Source organism: Dermochelys coriacea, chromosome 2 (assembly GCF_009764565.3).
Source record: "Dermochelys coriacea isolate rDerCor1 chromosome 2, rDerCor1.pri.v4, whole genome shotgun sequence".
Lineage (NCBI taxonomy): Eukaryota > Metazoa > Chordata > Testudines > Dermochelyidae > Dermochelys > Dermochelys coriacea.
The window spans coordinates 76,485,820-76,504,060 of NC_050069.1; the positions used below are offsets into that span (position 1 = coordinate 76,485,820).

The window sequence follows — 18,241 nt, forward strand, 5'->3', positions numbered from 1 at the left end:
TGTGGGTTACATAGGTGGCACCAAATCATTAGTTTAGCCAGCAGAACCTTTATTACTGGTGATGATATGTAAGAAAGAAAAAACCCAAGTTGTCTGTCAGAGTTAAGGTTGAGTTTGTAGGGTTGTTAGTTAGAGAAAACATCTATTTACTTGTAGCCTGAGCACATTTGCTTGGGAAATCACGGTGAGACAATAAACATGGACCCTTAGAATGCAATTTCTAATGGGTAAAATTTTCAAAAGCACCTTCGTGGCTTAGGAGCCTAAGTCCCATTGACTTTCAATGAGATTTAGGTTCCTAAGTGCCTATGTCACTTTGAAAATGGAGTTTAGGCTCCTAAGTCATCTAGGCACTTTTGGGCACTAGGCCCAAAATCAACTTTCAAAGTAGAACTGGACTTTCATGTTTTTAACAAAGTGTAATATTGTAAGAAAAACATGATGGGATGGCATAGGGCAGCAAAGACCTTGGGATAGCCTGTGTTCCCTTCAAAACTGTTATGTTCTGGGTGGAAATGTTGGGTCTTACCATCTCCTCTGCTTTTTCCTGATTGAATTTGGAGAATTGGGAGATCGTGGTCTCTATTTTGCACTGAACTGTCAAAATCTTTAAAGCCACTTTATCATCCTTCAAGTTACTCATCAAAACTCACCTCTGCTGTAATTCATACACGAAACTACAGTCTGATAATGACCAGGAAGGTGAAGAGCTAGATATACTGCTCCTGAGTGGCTAAGAACTGCTCACATTCTATTATTTTTGTTACCCCAATCCCAACTCCCTCTCTTTATGATGGCTTGCTTGTTTGTCTTATCTACTTGTTATGACTTGCCTTTTAGGTTGCAAGCTTTTTGGAGCAAGGTTTGTCCATGTATGTTTGTACAGCACCTAGTAGAATGAGCCCCTGTCCTGGCTGGTCTATAGGTATTGCCACACTATAAATGTTAAATAATAGTACTGTCTTCATATTAAACAGTATATACCATTTATACTGACTGCCCCGATTTTGAAGGTTTGCCCTGATTCTCTGGTATCTGCATAAGAAGTAATATAATGCATGGTTGAGAGTGGTGGGGAGGCTTTCCTTTCTTGTTTTTTTGAAAGGAGAATGTGGGCAACTTATAAAAGACCACTGCACACTGCAGACACCAAAATACATTTTCTCACAACAATTTCTTCTACCAGCTTATTCTTGGAACACCTTTGTGATGCTGTCAGCTATGGTGATGTAGCACCTCTGTTTTCAAATTAATATTGCCGTAATGCATTTATCTTTAATTACAAGAGAATACCCCTCTAGGATATTTCCTAACAATACTCATTAGGAATAAACAGATTAAGTCCTTACCACTTAATCAACACCACAAACTTCTTAGTGTTCTGAAAACTACATGAAATAACACTGTCACCTAATAAGAGTGCTTGAAAGCATTAGGGAATCCACAGTGCTTTTTGGCTGGTGAAAAGGTAATGATTGATTAGAGATGGGCCAGAGGAGCTGCAGAGTTTCAGATGCACACTTCCCCAGGTTTAGGGTTGTTCCAATCTGGGGTTTGGGTTGGGTCCATCTCTAGTCAGGATTTTAAATGTATAATGGGGGGACAGCTTTGAAGCACATTGTGTAGAACTGACAAACCCATTGGGGCCAATGTAAGTGTTTTATGATCCTTGAGAGGGAAGTGCTTTAGAAATGCAAAACATTTGTGTAAACCATGAGATGGGTCCATTCATGAACTTTGTTGAAAATAAAATAAGAAGATAAGTGGGATAGAATAAAAAAGAACAAATCAAACATTAGAATGTACTTATTCATATCTAGCAGGCTTTCAAGAATAGATTAGCAAGAATTTATTAGAGGTGGATTGTAGCTTGAAGTGATAGTGCAGCAATTGCCTATTCAATTCTCATCTTTGGTCTTTATTTGGTAACAGCACCAAAATTGCAAGTGTTTTGTTACAAATGGGCCAACATAAACCTGTTCCATAGTAGCATTAAACATAGTAGTAATAATAGTATGATGATGTTAACATGTTAAGTTTTGAAAGCACTTTTTACATGAAATAAACATCGAGGGTTAGGAGGCCTAAATTCAAATTCTGTTTTGGCTCATGACTGAAAATGAATTAGCTGTTCTCATCCTAGTCCACACACACTTGTATCAAATCACCAAACCCAGCCTGCTCATGAGATTGCTAGCCTAGAAAACCAGGAATAGAGCCACTCAGGACTGATGCTCATTGGCAAGATTGTATGGAGAAACTTGCGCAAGCCCTGCCTGTACTTTCATCAGTACAAATTCACATACAGTTTTTAAAAAAATCTCCTATTTGGATGACACCAATTGAACTGTGGTGATTAACTCCTAAGACATATGAGTCGGACTTTTTAGAAGTGCTGAGCACCCAGAGCTTCCATCACCTTTTAAAATCAGGCTATAGGTGTCCACAATTTGCTGTCACTTTTTCCAGTCAGACATCAGTGTGTGCAAAACCTTAATGTTTTAAAATAATACTTTGTTTTATCTATGGTGTGGTGAGTTTCATAAAAGGAATTTTCAAATAGGTTTTCTCAGGGATGAACTCTTTATGGCAATAACTTCATTTGCATTAATAGTTACTATCTACTAAGTTAGCTGTGAATAACAATCTTTTATTAAATATTTTTATAACATGCTGTTTGTGAACCGGCAGAAACAAGTGTAAATGATTTTTTTAAAAATAGCAATGTATAACGAAAAATATTGTCTACATAATTTAGCAGTTCAATCAAATGACCTGTTTTTAAAAGAAGGCTTTTTCATTATTCTTATAATCATACATTTATTCTATAATGATGTTACTGTAATATATTGAATTGTTAAGTATTGCTCTGGGATAGTAACTTTAGATCTCTATGCAAGGATCTTTATTTAATCAGATCTCACTAAAGGGTGATGCGTTCCATGATTATCATAATTCATCTATTCATCCTGCACTCCTTATCTTTTTTTCAGGATGGAGTAGGTGTAGATGAGAAGCTGTCTTTAAGGCGGGTAGCTGTGGTTGAAGATTTCTTTGACATTATCTATTCCATGCATGTGGAAACAGGGCCTAATGGAGAACAAATCCGAAAGCATGCTGGACAAAAGAGAACTTATAAAGCAGTAAGTAAACAAAAAAACAGAACATCTGTAAGTGAAAATATAGTAACACAATTGCATATCTATTTACTGTTTTTTTAGATTGTGAGTTCTTTGGATTGGTGATTTTGTGTTTTTGATAGTTGAGCCAGAAGTATTACAGCCCATTACTTTCTGTGTGGGTACATGTGTGTGAATATATGCAAACATACAGGTTGAAAATGCTTAGGGTCAAATTTTCTACTGGTGTAATGGGTGCAAGTCTATTGACTTCAGTGGAATTTTGCCCATTTGCACCAGCAGGGAATTTGGCTGTTTTAATATGATTTGAAAGACAAGGCCTGTGAGGTAATATCTTTTATTGGACCAACTTCTGTTGGTGAGAGTGACAAGCTTTTGAGCTTGTCTTTTTAATCTCAAAAGCTTGTCTCTCTCACCAACAGAAGTTGGTCCAATAGAAAATATTACCTCACTCACCTTGTCTCTCTAATATCCTGGGACCAACAGGCTACAACTACACTGCATCCTAATATGATTTGATAATTGATTAAAATGAAGCTCCATGTTAATAGTATTATTTTAAATTATTATTAAATTGAAATGCAGATTTTTTCCAGTTTATGAAGACTGTCAAAATACAACCATTAAGGTTTGTTAAATGAACTGTTTTATTTCAGCAAATGATTGAAATCTCCATTATACTTTGTTATTATAGAGTAAATACATTTTATTTAATGGTCTGCAGATTTGTACTACTTTTCCTGAAAACAAAAAGTTGAAAAGCAAGTAGATTCAATGGCATATCTGTTGACTGGTCAGATGTTAAACCAGTATAAACTGGCTGACTAAAGAGAAAATTCTTTCTAACATTGGAACTGTGTTTTATAGTTTGACCTAGACACTTCAGTTCAACCTTGGTCTTGAAATATTTGTAATCTGATGTTTAACGGAGCAGTATCTTTCTGCAAATATGACATTTTCCCTTCTTAAAGAGAACTAATAAAATGTGTACTGTTACTTCTCAAGGTAAATAAAAAGTACTTCCTTGTCTGTAAATTAGTGACTTTAGTCCTATGAGTAGCCCCATTGGTTTTAATGGGGCTACTCATGTGAGAAAGGCAACCAAATTTATGCACACACATACACACACATTATGTATATATACAGTGTACACAACACACACACACACACTATATTATAGCAGCATTCAATAGTGTTGAAACTTTATGCACGTCAGCCTGGATGCAATCTTTAGAAACTAAAAAAAAATAAAATGTAAATCATTTGAGCCATTCTTAATATAAGGAGCAACAAAATGTGTAAAAAGCTCAAAATGTCAGATACCTACAGCTGAAATTTAGTTACTGAGTATAAGAAATAGTTAATTTTCCATTACTGTTTTTTTCAGGCGATATTGAAACTTTCTAGATGCATAATAATTTTTACTGTGTGGCACATTGTTTTAAAAATATTTTATTTCTAGGCTATTTCATAGTGTATGGTGTAGGCCAAGTCTGTGTAAGATTTCTCACAACTTGACTTCAGCATTATTGACCCACAAGATATATGTGTATAAAGGATGACACTTGCAGTCATCATGACAAATTATGCCAAGTTACGCAGTGATCTTCTAATGTGGACAAAAAATAACTATCTAAATAACTTAACTGTCACCATAGCCAGTTTTAAAGCTTAGTCTTCAGGGCGCTAATAAAAGTACTATTAGCTTCATTGATCATTAGCTATGCATTAATAAAAGTAGTATTATCTTCATTGTCCACTAGCTATGCATTAATTTTGCTACTGTGTTCTACTGTAATGAACATATCACTTGCACTCTTAATTTCAAAGGTATTTCATATAGTAATTATATTGAATGTTTACTGCCTGTAAATAAAGTACTTTAGGGCACAACCCTGCAAATATATATACTACAGATATAATTCTACTGTCCGTAGTCCCATTGATTTCAATTGGATCAGGCCTTTATATATTATGAATAATGTGCAAAGGCAGCTAATGTGCCTTTGGAGCAATTTGTGTGGGTTAAGCAGCTTGTACAGCAGTTTCATTCAATGTTAATTTTTATTACAGCGGTGACATAAGTTTATTACATAGTTATCAGCTGATGATGCAGCAGCCCAAGTGCAAGTTATTGTGTAATTATCAATGTTTGTGTGTGTATTAGTGTTATTTGTTGGTTTACAAAGTGCATCCAATTACATGTCCCAGGGACAAACTGCATATATATCATTTTTAAAAATACAATAATTCTATGAAAAAAGAAAAACTCCAAAACAAACTAACATCAGCTTTTGCACTCTACTTTTAAGTGAGACCTTAATTAGACTCTGCTGGACTAGCTGGGAAAGCATATTCCAGTGTCATGGACTCTCTTGAGCCCCTAGAGGATCAAATTTAATGTCTGTTAGCTCAAGCAAATGAGCTCACTTCTGCCTCACAGAGTGGGAGGGAGTCTCTCAACGAATCAGAGTAGTAGCCGTGTTAGTCTGTATTCGCAAAAAGAAAAGGAGTACTTGTGGCACCTTAGAGACTAACAAATTTATTTGAGCATATGCTTTTGTGAGCTACAGCTCACTTTATTGGATGCATTCAGTGGAAAATACAGTGGGGAGATGATTTATATACACAGAGAACATGAAACAATGGGTGTTATCATACACACTGTAAGGAGAGTGATCACTTAAGATGAGCTATTACCAACAGGAGGGGGTGGGGGAAGAAAACCTTTTGTAGTGATAATCAGTGTGGGCCATTTCCAAGCAGTTGACAAGAATGTCTGAGGAACAGTAGGGGGTGGGGGAGGGGGAAAATAACATGGGGAAATAGTTTCACTTTGTGTAATGACGCATCCACTCCCAGTCTCTATTCAAGCCTAAGTTAATTGTATCCAGTTTGCAAATTAATTCCAATTCAGCAGTCTCTCCTTGGAGTCTGTTTCTGAAGTTTTTTTGTTGAAGGATAGCCACACTTAGGTCTGTAATCGAGTGACCAGAAAGATTGAAGTGTTCTCCAACTGGTTTTTGAATGTTATAATTCTTGACGTCTGATTTGTGTCCATTTATTCTTTTACGTAGTGACTGTCCAGTTTGACCAATGTACATGGCAGAGGGGCATTGGTGGCACATGATGGCATATATCACATTGGTAAATGCGCAGGTGAACGAGCCTCTGATAGTGTGGCTGATGTGGCCCTATGATGGTGTCCCCTGAATAGATATGTGGACAGAGTTGGCAATGGGGTTTGTTGCAAGGATAGGTTCGTGGGTTAGTGGTTCTGTTGTGTGGTGTATGGTTGCTGGTGAGTATTTGCTTCAGATTGGGGGGCTGTCTGTAAGCAAGGACTGGCCTGTCTCCCAAGATCTGTGAGAGTGATGGGTCGTCCTTCAGGATGGGTTGTAGATCCTTGATGATGCGTTGGAGAGGTTTTAGTTGGGGGCTGAAGGTGATGGCTAGTAGCATTCTGTTATTTTCTTTGTTGGGCCTGTCCTGTAGTAGGTGACTTCTGGGTACTCTTCTGGCTATGTCAATCTGTTTCTTCATTTCAGCAGGTGGGTATTGTAGTTGTAAGAATGCATGATAGAGATCTTGTAGGTGTTTGTCTCTGTCTGAGGGGTTGGAGCAAATGCGGTTGTATCATAAGCTTGGCTGTAGACAATGGATCGTGTGGTGTGATCTAGGTGAAAGCTGGAGAAATGTAGGTAGGAATAACGGTCAGTAGATTTCAGGTATAGAGTGGTGTTTATTTGACCATCACTTATTAGCACCGTGGTGTCCAGGAAGTGGCTCTCTTGTGTGGACTGGTCCAGGCTGAGTTGATGGTGGGACGGAAATTGTTGAAATCATGGTGGAATTCCTTAAGGGCTTCTTTTCCATGGTTCCAGATGATGAAGATGTCATCAATGTAGCGCAAGTAGAGTAGGGGCATTAGAGGACGAGAGCTGAGGAAGCGTTGTTCTAAGTCAGCCATAAAAATGTTGGCATACTGTGGGGCCATGCAGGTACCCATCACAGTGCCGCTGATTTGAAGGTATACATTGTCCCCAAATGTGAAATAGTTATGGGTGACGACAAAGTCACAAAGTTCAGCCACCAGGTTAACCGTGACATTATCGGGGATACTTTTCCTGATGGCTTATAGTCCATCTTTGTGTGGAATGTTGGTGTAGAGGGCTTCTACATCCATAGTGGCCAAGATGGTGTTTTCAGGAAGATCACTAATGGATTGTAGTTTCCTCAGGAAGTCAGTGGTGTCTCGAAGATAGCTGGGAGTGCTGGTAGCGTAGGGCCTGAGGAGGGAGTCTACATAGCCAGACAATCCTGCTGTCAGGGTGCTGATGCCTGAGATGATGTGGCGTCCAGGATTTCCAGGTTTATGGATCTTGGGTAGCAGATAGAATACCCCAGGTCGGGGTTCCAGGGGTGTGTCTGTGCGGATTTGTTCTTGTGCTTTTTCAGGGAATTTCTTGAGCAAAGGAATTTTCAAGGAATCATGTCCCAAACCATTTAGGCCTTAGAGTTTTATAAATCCAAGTCAGTATGGCAGCTACTCCAAAAGTATTAGCTGAACCGAAACTGTGGTGATTTTCAGCCTCAGCTATCATTAGTGAAACATTCTTGATTTCTGTGAATGTATTCGTCATATGTATTCACCAAATCGTTTGGGTGAACAAATTTTTAGAGTATAGGTGGTTCATGAACTGTTTGCTACAATTATTTGGTATTTGTTATTCACAATTCATGGCATGTGATTGGTCACTTGGTATCACTTCTGCTCCCTGATGGGATGATTGAAACGTTTTAACAAGGGAACGATGAAGAGAAAATTCTGAATGTCAGCCACTCTTCTGGAACTCTTGGGATTCATAAATATTTTCATGAATATCATCAGCTTCCTGAATACTCGTGAATAATGAATATTATGATCCCCAAAACAGCAGCAAATTAAATTCAAATAGCTTAGTAGTGAACCTGCTTTTTCATAATTCTATCAGCACTAGTCAAAACTTAGAATATTGCCCAGGCATGATTAGTAAGGCAAAGAAACTGGCAAAGGTATTGTAACTTAAATTAACTATGGCTTGTATTTATCTGGGTAAACAAGTCTGGAAAATGTAAGAAAAGGCCTGAATCTGCACCTGGTTCCTGTTCTGAACAAAGTTTAAGACTGTTTTCAGTTTTGAAAGAGGACTCCCCTCCCATCCTGTTCCCAATGCTGAAGTGCAGGAATACATCAATATGTCATGCTGCAAACTTGCCCAGCATACCATCCTGGCATATCTAGGCTCAATTTGTGAACTGACCATCCTTAGTTTTCACCACCGGTATTCATTTTAAATTGCAAGGCATTGTGGAAATGAATGGCACTTGTACAGTTTCAGTGGGACTTTACATAATGATGCTGCACAGGAAGATAACTATGTTATTTGGTGGTTCTGTGATAATAGTATTTTGGAGGGAACTGCTGTATATTTTCATCAGCTGAAAAGTGTATCAAAATCAAACCGTAGGATTCCTCATCACAGAGTCCATTAATTGATTAGGAAACTATCTGTGTTATAGTATGTAGTTATATAGTAAGCTCATATTCTCTCCTTCTACCTTGACTCCAAGGACCCTGCAAGCATCATACAAACTGTATCGTGCAGAGTCAAGACTTTTTCCCTTAAGGCTCAGTATATTAATCTTAACCATGGAAAAATGATAGTAAATTGCTAATTTGGCTAACAAAAGCAAGTACATTCTTTTTTATTCTTCTTACTGACTACCCTGCTACATGTAGGTGTCCTAGTTCATATGGTATGTAACACCACCTAGAGACTGACACTATTAGATTACACTATTACACGTCTATGAACCAAATTCTTTGTTGATGTAACTCTGTTAATGTTAGTGGAGTTGCGCAAGCAGAAAATTCGGCCCTCTATGTATTGCAGTGAAACAAGAATTGTCTTGCTTTTGGGGTTTCAAATCACAGCTATAACATTTTAAAACAGATTTTTGCAAGTATTGTAGCAGACTAGAGAAACAATGTATATAGTGATTATTAGTTAGTTCCAGAACTGCCTGTGATGTTTACAGACATTAAAAAACAAGGTCCTTGTCCTGAGGAAATCACATTAGCATATAGACAGTGTAGTTAAACATCATAGGCAGTAAAGTAATTTCTCCACAAATAATGCTCATGGTGCTTATGCCTTGCTGTTCCACAGGCACACAAGGGTTTAGGGGAAGGGAGAAGAGTGCAAGGAGCCTATTCCTTGGAGTACAGGATCTGCACCCTGTCAGGTGCAAGGCTCCACAATGCTTGTTTGAGGCGGGCAGCTGTAGGACACACTGGCTAGCACAGCTGGTGGAGCAAGCAGGGAAAAGTATGCTGCGCTCCCTGAAGGGGTGAGTATCAGCCAGCACAATCCTCATGCGCAGCTGAGAGCTCCAGGAAGAATTCTCTTTCCTTGAGACAGAATTCCCCCTGGAGCTCCACCTATAGTATTGTGGCTTAAAGATACAACTGAGCCCACATTGTGTATAGATTTCAAACCATGGGAAGAATATTGCAGTGGCAAAATGGGAGAGGGGTGAGATGGGAGGGAAATGCTATTGAGAGAACAGATTCAATATTTTTTGGTGGGGGAAGGGGAATTGATTTGTTTTTAAAGTTTGTTTAATCCTGTATTCTGGACACAGTTCTTCCAAAGCACTAAAATTTACTAGTATCTCCCTGCCTGGAAGCCTGTGTGACTTAGTGGGAAGAACACAAGGATTCTGTTTTTTTCTGGGAAATCAGTGTAAGAAAAATTCATATGATGTTCTCAGCCTAATTCTTGTGGGGAAACACTTCCATGTTTTGTTGTGGGAGGAAATGGGGTGCTGTTTGCATAGGCTTTGGACTGCTCAGTTTTTGGGTCTGTAAGCAGGTAGTCTATCTCACCAGCCCAGGAAAGAACCAGTGCTACACTCAAGTCTGTTTCAGGCCCTTGACTTAGGGCACTATTCATTGTTTAAACCCCAAAACAAAGCAATTCCCCTGACCAATGCAGGCAGTTCCCAAAAGCTTGTCCCTTGCCTCTGTCACAGGCCCATCTCCAAAAGAAATAGGACACACTCATCTTTAAATCCCCTGATGGGTCATGTGACAGGCAGGTAGCCCTTAACCGATTCCTGTCTGTTTTACTGTGACACAGGCCCCAAATTCATCTTTGGTATAACTGCATTGAACTTACTAGACTTAAACCATGGATAGACTTAAACCGTTGAACCTGAGTTGCAATCACCCGTATAAAGGGAGAATTACTGGAAATGGCTGATCACTGCAATGCAGAAATCACACTACAGATGCTTGAATTATACATGGACTTGTTAGACTAAAAGAGGCTCTTTAGTTTTCAGCATTGCAAGTCCATAAACATTCATGACTACCTTGTTTTCTCTCTCTTCGTTACTTCTTGCCTTTCAGACAAATGGCAACAACAAAACAGTTCTTCCTTAGTTCTCTCACTGATTGAATAACAAGTGTTGGAGTAGACAGAGGTGGATTAATATTTCCTGGAGCCTGGGCCAGAGCAAGTAGGGGCCCCGCCCTACCCCTTCCGCCTGTGGTCCCACCCTCATTCTGCCCCCTCCACATGTGAACACGGCCCATCCCTTTCTGCCCCTTCCTTGGGGCTCCGCCCCTGTTCCACCCAGGGTCTCCCCAGTTCTTCTCCCCCGCTGTGGCCCCAAGACCAGAGAAGCTCTGTCCCCTGCTGCTGGGGCCAGGGTCTGGGAGTGTTGAGGGCTTTCCCCACCACCACACCAGGCACTGCTGCCAGGGAGTGGGGTCAAGGGTGTGTGTGTGGGCTTCCCCCACCACCGCAGCTGCCCTGCCTGCCCGGTGCTACCACCGGGGAGTGGGGTCTGGAGTCGCTGGGGTTTCCCCTGCCCAGCCACTGGGGAGCGGGGTCAGAGGCACAGGGTGCTTCCCCCACCAATGCCCCACCCTGCCTGCCCGGTGCTGCTGCCTGGGAGTGGGCTCAGGGCACGGGGCCTTTCCCCGCTCACCTGGGGCTCTGAGGCCTCCCAGTTGGCTGAAGCCCCGGGCACAGGCTAATCCACCACTGGGAGTGTGGCTCAGGAGTATATTTAAGCCCCCATTCACCACCACATTACTTGTTTTACACTCCATTATACCAGCATAAAACTGGAGTAAGGCAGGGCCTCAGCTTGCATCTTTCAAAAATTTTAACATCTTTATATTGTATTTTTGTATATATATTTGCCATTATACAGGAACCAGGAGCCTAGTTGCTGTGCCTCAGGATAAAACACCAAAAATAGACAATGAACCTTTATGAGCTTTTACAGAGGCATATTACCTGATTTGCACTGTCCAGCTGCATCCCAAATATGACTTCTTCTAGCCTCCCAGGTCATTGTTCTGTTTCATGTTACATTATCTAATTACCTTCGGATCCCTTGTGAAAATGCTCATAAGGAGATAAGAAATTTTGAAGAAGCAAGAAAAGGTAATCTGGCCCAATATGCCTGTCCTTAAATTCATTGCACTCCTCTTTCACTTCTGGTTTGGTTTTGTTTTATTTTGCTACGCATTGACTACAAGCAGAGGAGAAAACGGCCAACTTCTTGCACAAAGTAATTTCTCAATAATAATGCTCATGGTGTTTAGCACTTATAACTAGAGGCATATTAAGGCTTCTTGGACTCAGGACCACTGGTTTGTGAGGTTCAGAAAAGCACACACAAATTCATTTTGTTGTTAGCAACATTAACTTTCCTCTCATTGGCATCTGTCTCGGTAGAGCAGGGGCTACTGTGTAGTGGTAATGGGGGAGTCAGTGTCAGCACAGCTCCTGAGTGAGTTATGCTGCTAATGGAAGAGGAGGACAGAATACAGCATGGAAAGACATGGATTCCACAGGAGGATTTAGGATTTGTGATTTCCAGTCCTGTAATCCTTGAGGACCCTCTTCACTGTTGCAAAGCCACATCTCCAGGTCTCCTACATCTTCTGCATGGCAGCATCTCCTTTTCCTCTGAAGAGAGAATGTATTGGGAACTCTTCAAGTTCATGTCCATTTCAGTAGTGGAAAGAGAATCCCTGGCTGGGCCCTGCACTGATGCCCAGGTCAGAGGTGTGGCTAGAGCAAAAGGGTGTGGCTGGAGTGTGACAGGAATCCAGTAATCCTCAACTGTTGGAACTGGTCTCTGTGGGCTGATCTAAGTTGTACCAAAATGGCCTCTGGTAGGCCCCAAGATCAGGGGCACCTTTGGCTCCTCTCAGGTCCAGTTCTGAGCACAGCTGGGCCAGGCTCAAGGATCAAGCCTTAAATTTTAGAGCACTCTTTCTTCCCCTTGAACTTTCCCATAGAACATGTTAATTTAGCCCTATAGCTTTGTTTATAATTGATTTTCATATAATTTATGCAGATAATCACATACAGTAAGTGCCCCACTTTGGTAAATTATATGTTGGGTCATGTTCCCCTACCTGTATGATTCATTTACTCTACACTTGTTAGTGTAAATCCTTACATCATCCATGGGACAGTGAGTAGATCCCTAACTAGATATTTGTCAGAATGAGCATGAAATGGGGACCTTCTTGGTATATGATCAGCAATGCAAAAGCTAAAAGAGGATAAAGAAAAAAATCAGAGACAATTTAGCATTGGCATAATTGAAACAATGCCAATCCATGAAACAAAACCATGGACCATTTTTTGTCATCCTGAGGTTCAAGTTCTGCTCTCACACCACTGTAAATTCAAAATATCTGCATATTGAAGTTAGTGGGCTTACTCTGGATTTACACCAATGTAAACAATAGCAGAATTTGGTGTATAAATTAGACTAGTCTTCTTGAAGCAGGTCCTAAGCACACAATTACTAATTTATCTCCTATGTAAATGCCAGAGTATAAAGAAGAATTCTGTGTTCACATAAATATACCATTCATTCATTTTAAAAAAAACAAACAAACCCTATGAGCAAAGAATTCTGTAGACTTTTTAAAAGTCTGAGATGGCATGTTTATTTAACACAAGCTACAATTGAACCCCCTTCTAGAAAAAAACAATTACATTCTAACTTCAGTTTTTTCTCTTCACCAGCTGTGATGACTACATAATCCCCCTTGAATACCTCTTCCCCACTTTGCTTTTGCTCACTTAAGATAAAAGATGTAATTAAAAAAATCAAAAGACCAGGAAATTAATTGTTAAAGTTATACTTAAAACACCATATCCCTTCCAACTTGTACTCCCTCCATATAAGGTAGGGGTCTATGACAAATGATCTGGAGGATGGTGTGGATTGCACTCTCAGCAAATTTGCGGATGATACTAAACTGGGAGGAGTGGTAGATACGCTGGAGGGGAGGGATAGGATACAGAAGGACCTAGACAAATTGGAAGATTGGGCCAAAAGAAATCTAATGAGGTTCAATAAGGATAAGTGCAGGGTCCTGCACTTAGGATGGAAGAATCCAATGCACCGCTACAGACTAGGGACCGAATGGCTCGGCAGCAGTTCTGCGGAAAAGGACCTAGGGGTGACAGTGGACGAGAAGCTGGATATGAGTCAGCAGTGTGCCCTTGTTGCCAAGAAGGCCAATGGCATTTTGGGATGTATAAGTAGGGGCATAGCGAGCAGATCGAGGGACGTGATCGTTCCCCTCTATTCGACACTGGTGAGGCCTCATCTGGAGTACTGTGTCCAGTTTTGGGCCCCACACTACAAGAAGGATGTGGATAAATTGGAAAGAGTACAGCGAAGGGCAACAAAAATGATTAGGGGTCTAGAGCACATGACTTATGAGGAGAGGCTGAGGGAGCTGGGATTGTTTAGTCTGCAGAAGAGAAGAATGAGGGGGGATTTGATAGCTGCTTTCAACTACCTGAAAGGGGGTTTCAAAGAGGATGGCTCTAGACTGTTCTCAATGGTAGCAGATGACAGAACGAGGAGTAATGGTCTCAAGTTGCAATGGGGGAGGTTTAGATTGGATATTAGGAAAAACTTTTTCACTAAGAGGGTGGTGAAACACTGGAATGCGTTACCTAGGGAGGTGGTAGAATCTCCTTCCTTAGAGGTTTTTAAGGTCAGGCTTGACAAAGCCCTGGCTAGGATGATTTAACTGGGACTTGGTCCTGCTTTGAGCAGGGGGTTGGACTAGATGACCTTCTGGGGTCCCTTCCAACCCTGATATTCTATGATTCTATGATTCTATGACAAGTATCACAGATAACTGAGATGTTAAAAGGATTTAAGATAGGCCTAGATGTCTAAACAGCAGGTTTGAGATGAGGCTTACAATGTCTAAGCAGCAGGACCAATGTGGATAGAAAACAGTTAATAATTTTGCTGCACCTGGAGTGAAGAAAGTGTAACAGAAAGATGAGATGGGAGGGGAATAGGTTTGTGGTATGTATATAAGTATAAGATATGAGCTGCTAATGTTGCTGCCATTTCAAGAGGAAGCAATTTGATGGAAACGGTCTGATCATGTAGGTGAATGTGAGTGGTCAGCTGCGCCAAGATTTAACAGTTCACCCAGGTGGTTCAACAACAGGGCTTTCCAGTTTGAGTTTGTGCAGCCAAAGTTTATGTAGCTTATCCCCTCTTTCCTCTTCTTTCCCACCCTCTACAGCAAAAGATTTGAACAGTGACAGATACGTTATAGTTTGAAAAATCAGATCACACAGACACCTTGTCTATTGCCCTCCAACCATTATAACTATTGCTCCCAGGGGAAGTGCCACTCTTTGACTGGGTGCAGCATGTGTTCCCATATTCTCACCTGTTAGACCAGCTTCACTAACCAGCACAGAGACAGAGCAGGACCATGGGCCAGCACTTTCCCTCCAACAATGGCACTTGCCTGGAGCAGACCTTGTTGTTGGGGAAGCATAAAGACTGCAGTTGTGCCCAGACCTAGCACAGGCCTCAAAGTGTGAGAAGGGTTCCTTGTGCCCTCTCTTCCCTTCACATAACCACACACAGGCTGAGCACAATCAAGCCCTATGTATTTTTAATCAGCATATTTGTTCTGGCTGTCTACATACTGCAATTTTGGAATCTCCTGGCATTTTGACAACTAATTACTATTCCCCATCTCTAGCCCATTCAGGATGTTGGTTCCATTACTTGAAGGAAGGAACAGGGATTGCATAGCATAAGCTCCCTGCTCAGGACTCAATGCTGTTTGGTCTTGAACTAAAACTGTATACAATGCACCCCGATTCCCTATAAAACCATGTAATAATAAAAATAATAATGAAATAATTCTGTCTTCATTTGTTAGCCTGACGTCAGGGAGGAAGAGGGCATCCCTTGACTTCCACCACTGACTCTAAAAAAAGAAAAGGAGTATATTTGCGGATACAGACTAACACGGCTGCTACTCTGGAACCACTGACTCTGTTATTTACACTTCTGTCATCAAGGAATCTGGTTCAACTACCTGATTTGATGGCCATGGGGTTGGGGCTATATACCACCTTCTATTTTTTCCGTCTGGTTCCTTTCTGATTTTTTTTTAAAAGAAAAGAAATGAAATATATGCTTTTCTGACACACTCTTTCTTCCATACTATATACATGTGTACTCTGTTATTAATGCCTTAAGGGTTATTAAGTGTACTTGCAAAATCTTACTTCTGTTCCTCACATTTGCCGTATGTGCCCTAAGACCTACCTTTTAGTTTAGTGCTTGTTAGTTTTACAAATAATCATGTGGCTAAAAAAGGCTACATAATAAATCACACATAATACACTAAAATAATCTAAACATTGAAGGCAGAGCATAGAGGCAATTATCTCCACATATTAAAATTACAATGGAACAGAATAGGCTTAAAGGCCTCAATAAGTGCCAGGAGGAAATGCTGACCAATCAAGAGTCAGTGGGCCTGTTAAGAAGATTTGCCTGCTTCTTCTCAGGGCACTGCAGGCTGAGATTGGGATGCAGGAGGAGTTCCTTTGTAATAGCCCAGAATCCCAGAGCCAGGCCAGAGCCTTGCCCTCAAGCACTGCAGATAGGTGTTTGCCTTGGAGTTTTGTTTTGTTTGGTAGTTTAAAGGTGGAGATTGCCAAAGTTTGAGTTTGTCATATTTATTGAACTATGTATAGCCTGATACTTAGCTTATGGCCACAACTGGTGGACTGGGACAAGGGGCACCTGCAACACAATGGTTGGCCCTGCAGAGGTGTCCCGTGGGGCAGCCCCACCTGCCACAGTACTATAGTTACGCTTGTACTTACGGAATTTTCTAACGATCTGTGTAAGTCTTCCCCTACTCTTCCATCCTTGTGTGAGAGAAGCTGATGTTGAGCACCTAGGAAGTTATAAGTCCTTCTCTCTTACAGCCCTTAACTATAGTCTTTACTCTAAAGAGCAATGCCACTGACACCCATGGGAATACTCACATGAGCAAGGATTGCAGAATTGGGCCATTACTGTCATCTTTTGGTAGAACTGGAAGGACACAAAGAATGTTTTCTTATGAAATAAGATCATTGACCAAATCTTGCTGTCCTCATTGACATGAAAAGCACTAATTAACTCAACAGGACTCCTTCTGTGAGAAATGCAAGCACGATTTGGCCCCACAATTTTTATTTTTCTGGTGGTGGAAGTAAAATGCATTACTTTCCCATTTGCTACCCCTAGGAGAGCAATTTGCTGCACACACACAAGCAGTGCTTTATCAAACTACTGGGAAGCACAATTTATCATTTAAAAATAAATGCATAAAGATATGTGGGCCAGATCCTGAGCTGGTGGAAATTGGCATAGCTCCAATGACTTGACGCTCATTGAGCCAAACCTGATTAAACCAGCTGAATATTTAACCCATAAAATTTAAGTAATCTGAGCCAATTCATTGGGTAAAAGAAAGGGGAAGTTGGCCAAGGTTAACATTATATTAGGATGGGTATTCCTGAATACATATAGAAGGATCTGCCATGTGAACAAATTCAGTTGTGGGAATTGATGTTCCCTTGTAGTCAGGGGAGCACTCCTATCAAATCGGGCACTTAACTCAGTTGTTCCCCACAGAGGATTTCAATCCTATTTAAGTGGAATCAGAATTTGACAGAAATGCTTGATTAGAATACATGGAGCATTCCTATCAAACCTAGGCTACTAATGAATCCGTGGGTAAGCTCCATTAATGTCAATACAGCCAAACTCCAAATGTGTTAAAATGTTATGAAAGAGCTGCATATGTGCACTTCCTAATTTCTAAATGTTAATTTCTAGCTGATTTAAAATTATTCTTTTTTAGATGCTGTAAAAACTCAGTCCAACTCATGTTTTCACGCTTTAAAAAAATCAGCTGTTTTTGTTTTGTAGAAGTGGGCAAAATTGATCTGAAATGCAAAGAAATTTTTTTTTGCAGCATTTCTAATTTAAAAAGTAGTTTAGTTTAATGTTTTCAGACAAACTTCTTTTGGGGCTAAGACAATATGTGCCAAGTTTCAGCTCAGAAAGAATTTTTCTCATGTTATAACACCCTTGAAATAAAGGTTTATAATGGAAACAATCAAACAGCCTTAACATTAGTAGCATAGACATAATGGTATAATTCACATTCTTAATCATTTTTAATGCATAGTTTGCTGTTTATTTCATCCCTTCAAACCAAATTGATGGGTGAGTTTAAGGGCCCATCAGCATATAAATCACACCAGTTTGAACTCACACCAATTTAGTGACATTTTCACTTCTGAATCTGCTCCACTGAAGTGTTTAAGGAAGTGTAATTTACAGCACTGAGTAGCCAGGAGACAGATTGCCAAAAGAAGGGGATAAGATGGTTAAAATAGGCCAGCTCACCTTCTTCCTGCTCCCTTATGCTTAGTTAGACCTATTTTCACATATTTAACTGCACTTACACCCATTTACTGAAATGTAACTTACACCACTTTACACATACCTCCTCTGAACTTAGCCCTCCATCTTTTCACCTTGGTCCACTATGTCGATTTGCATCAGCATTGCCACCCTTCAGTAGCTAAATGGGATCCCGCTGCAGGCTTCCCAGCAGCAAAGTACAAGTGGGTGTCAATCTAATTCTCTTTTAATTTCTGCTGCTGAATCTG

General features: G+C 40.4%; 1 protein-coding gene across 3 annotated transcripts in view; it reads left to right on the plus strand.

Moving 5' to 3' along the window:
• NOL4 (nucleolar protein 4) overlaps positions 1-18,241 on the plus strand; it is a 268,955-nt gene that overhangs the window by 45,507 nt on the left and 205,207 nt on the right. For all 3 annotated transcript variants that reach the window (XM_038392935.2, XM_038392933.2, XM_038392936.2), the window contains exon 2: positions 2,994-3,143. In XM_038392935.2, coding sequence (XP_038248863.1) covers positions 2,994-3,143 — 150 coding nt within the window. The remainder of the gene's footprint in view (positions 1-2,993; positions 3,144-18,241) is intronic.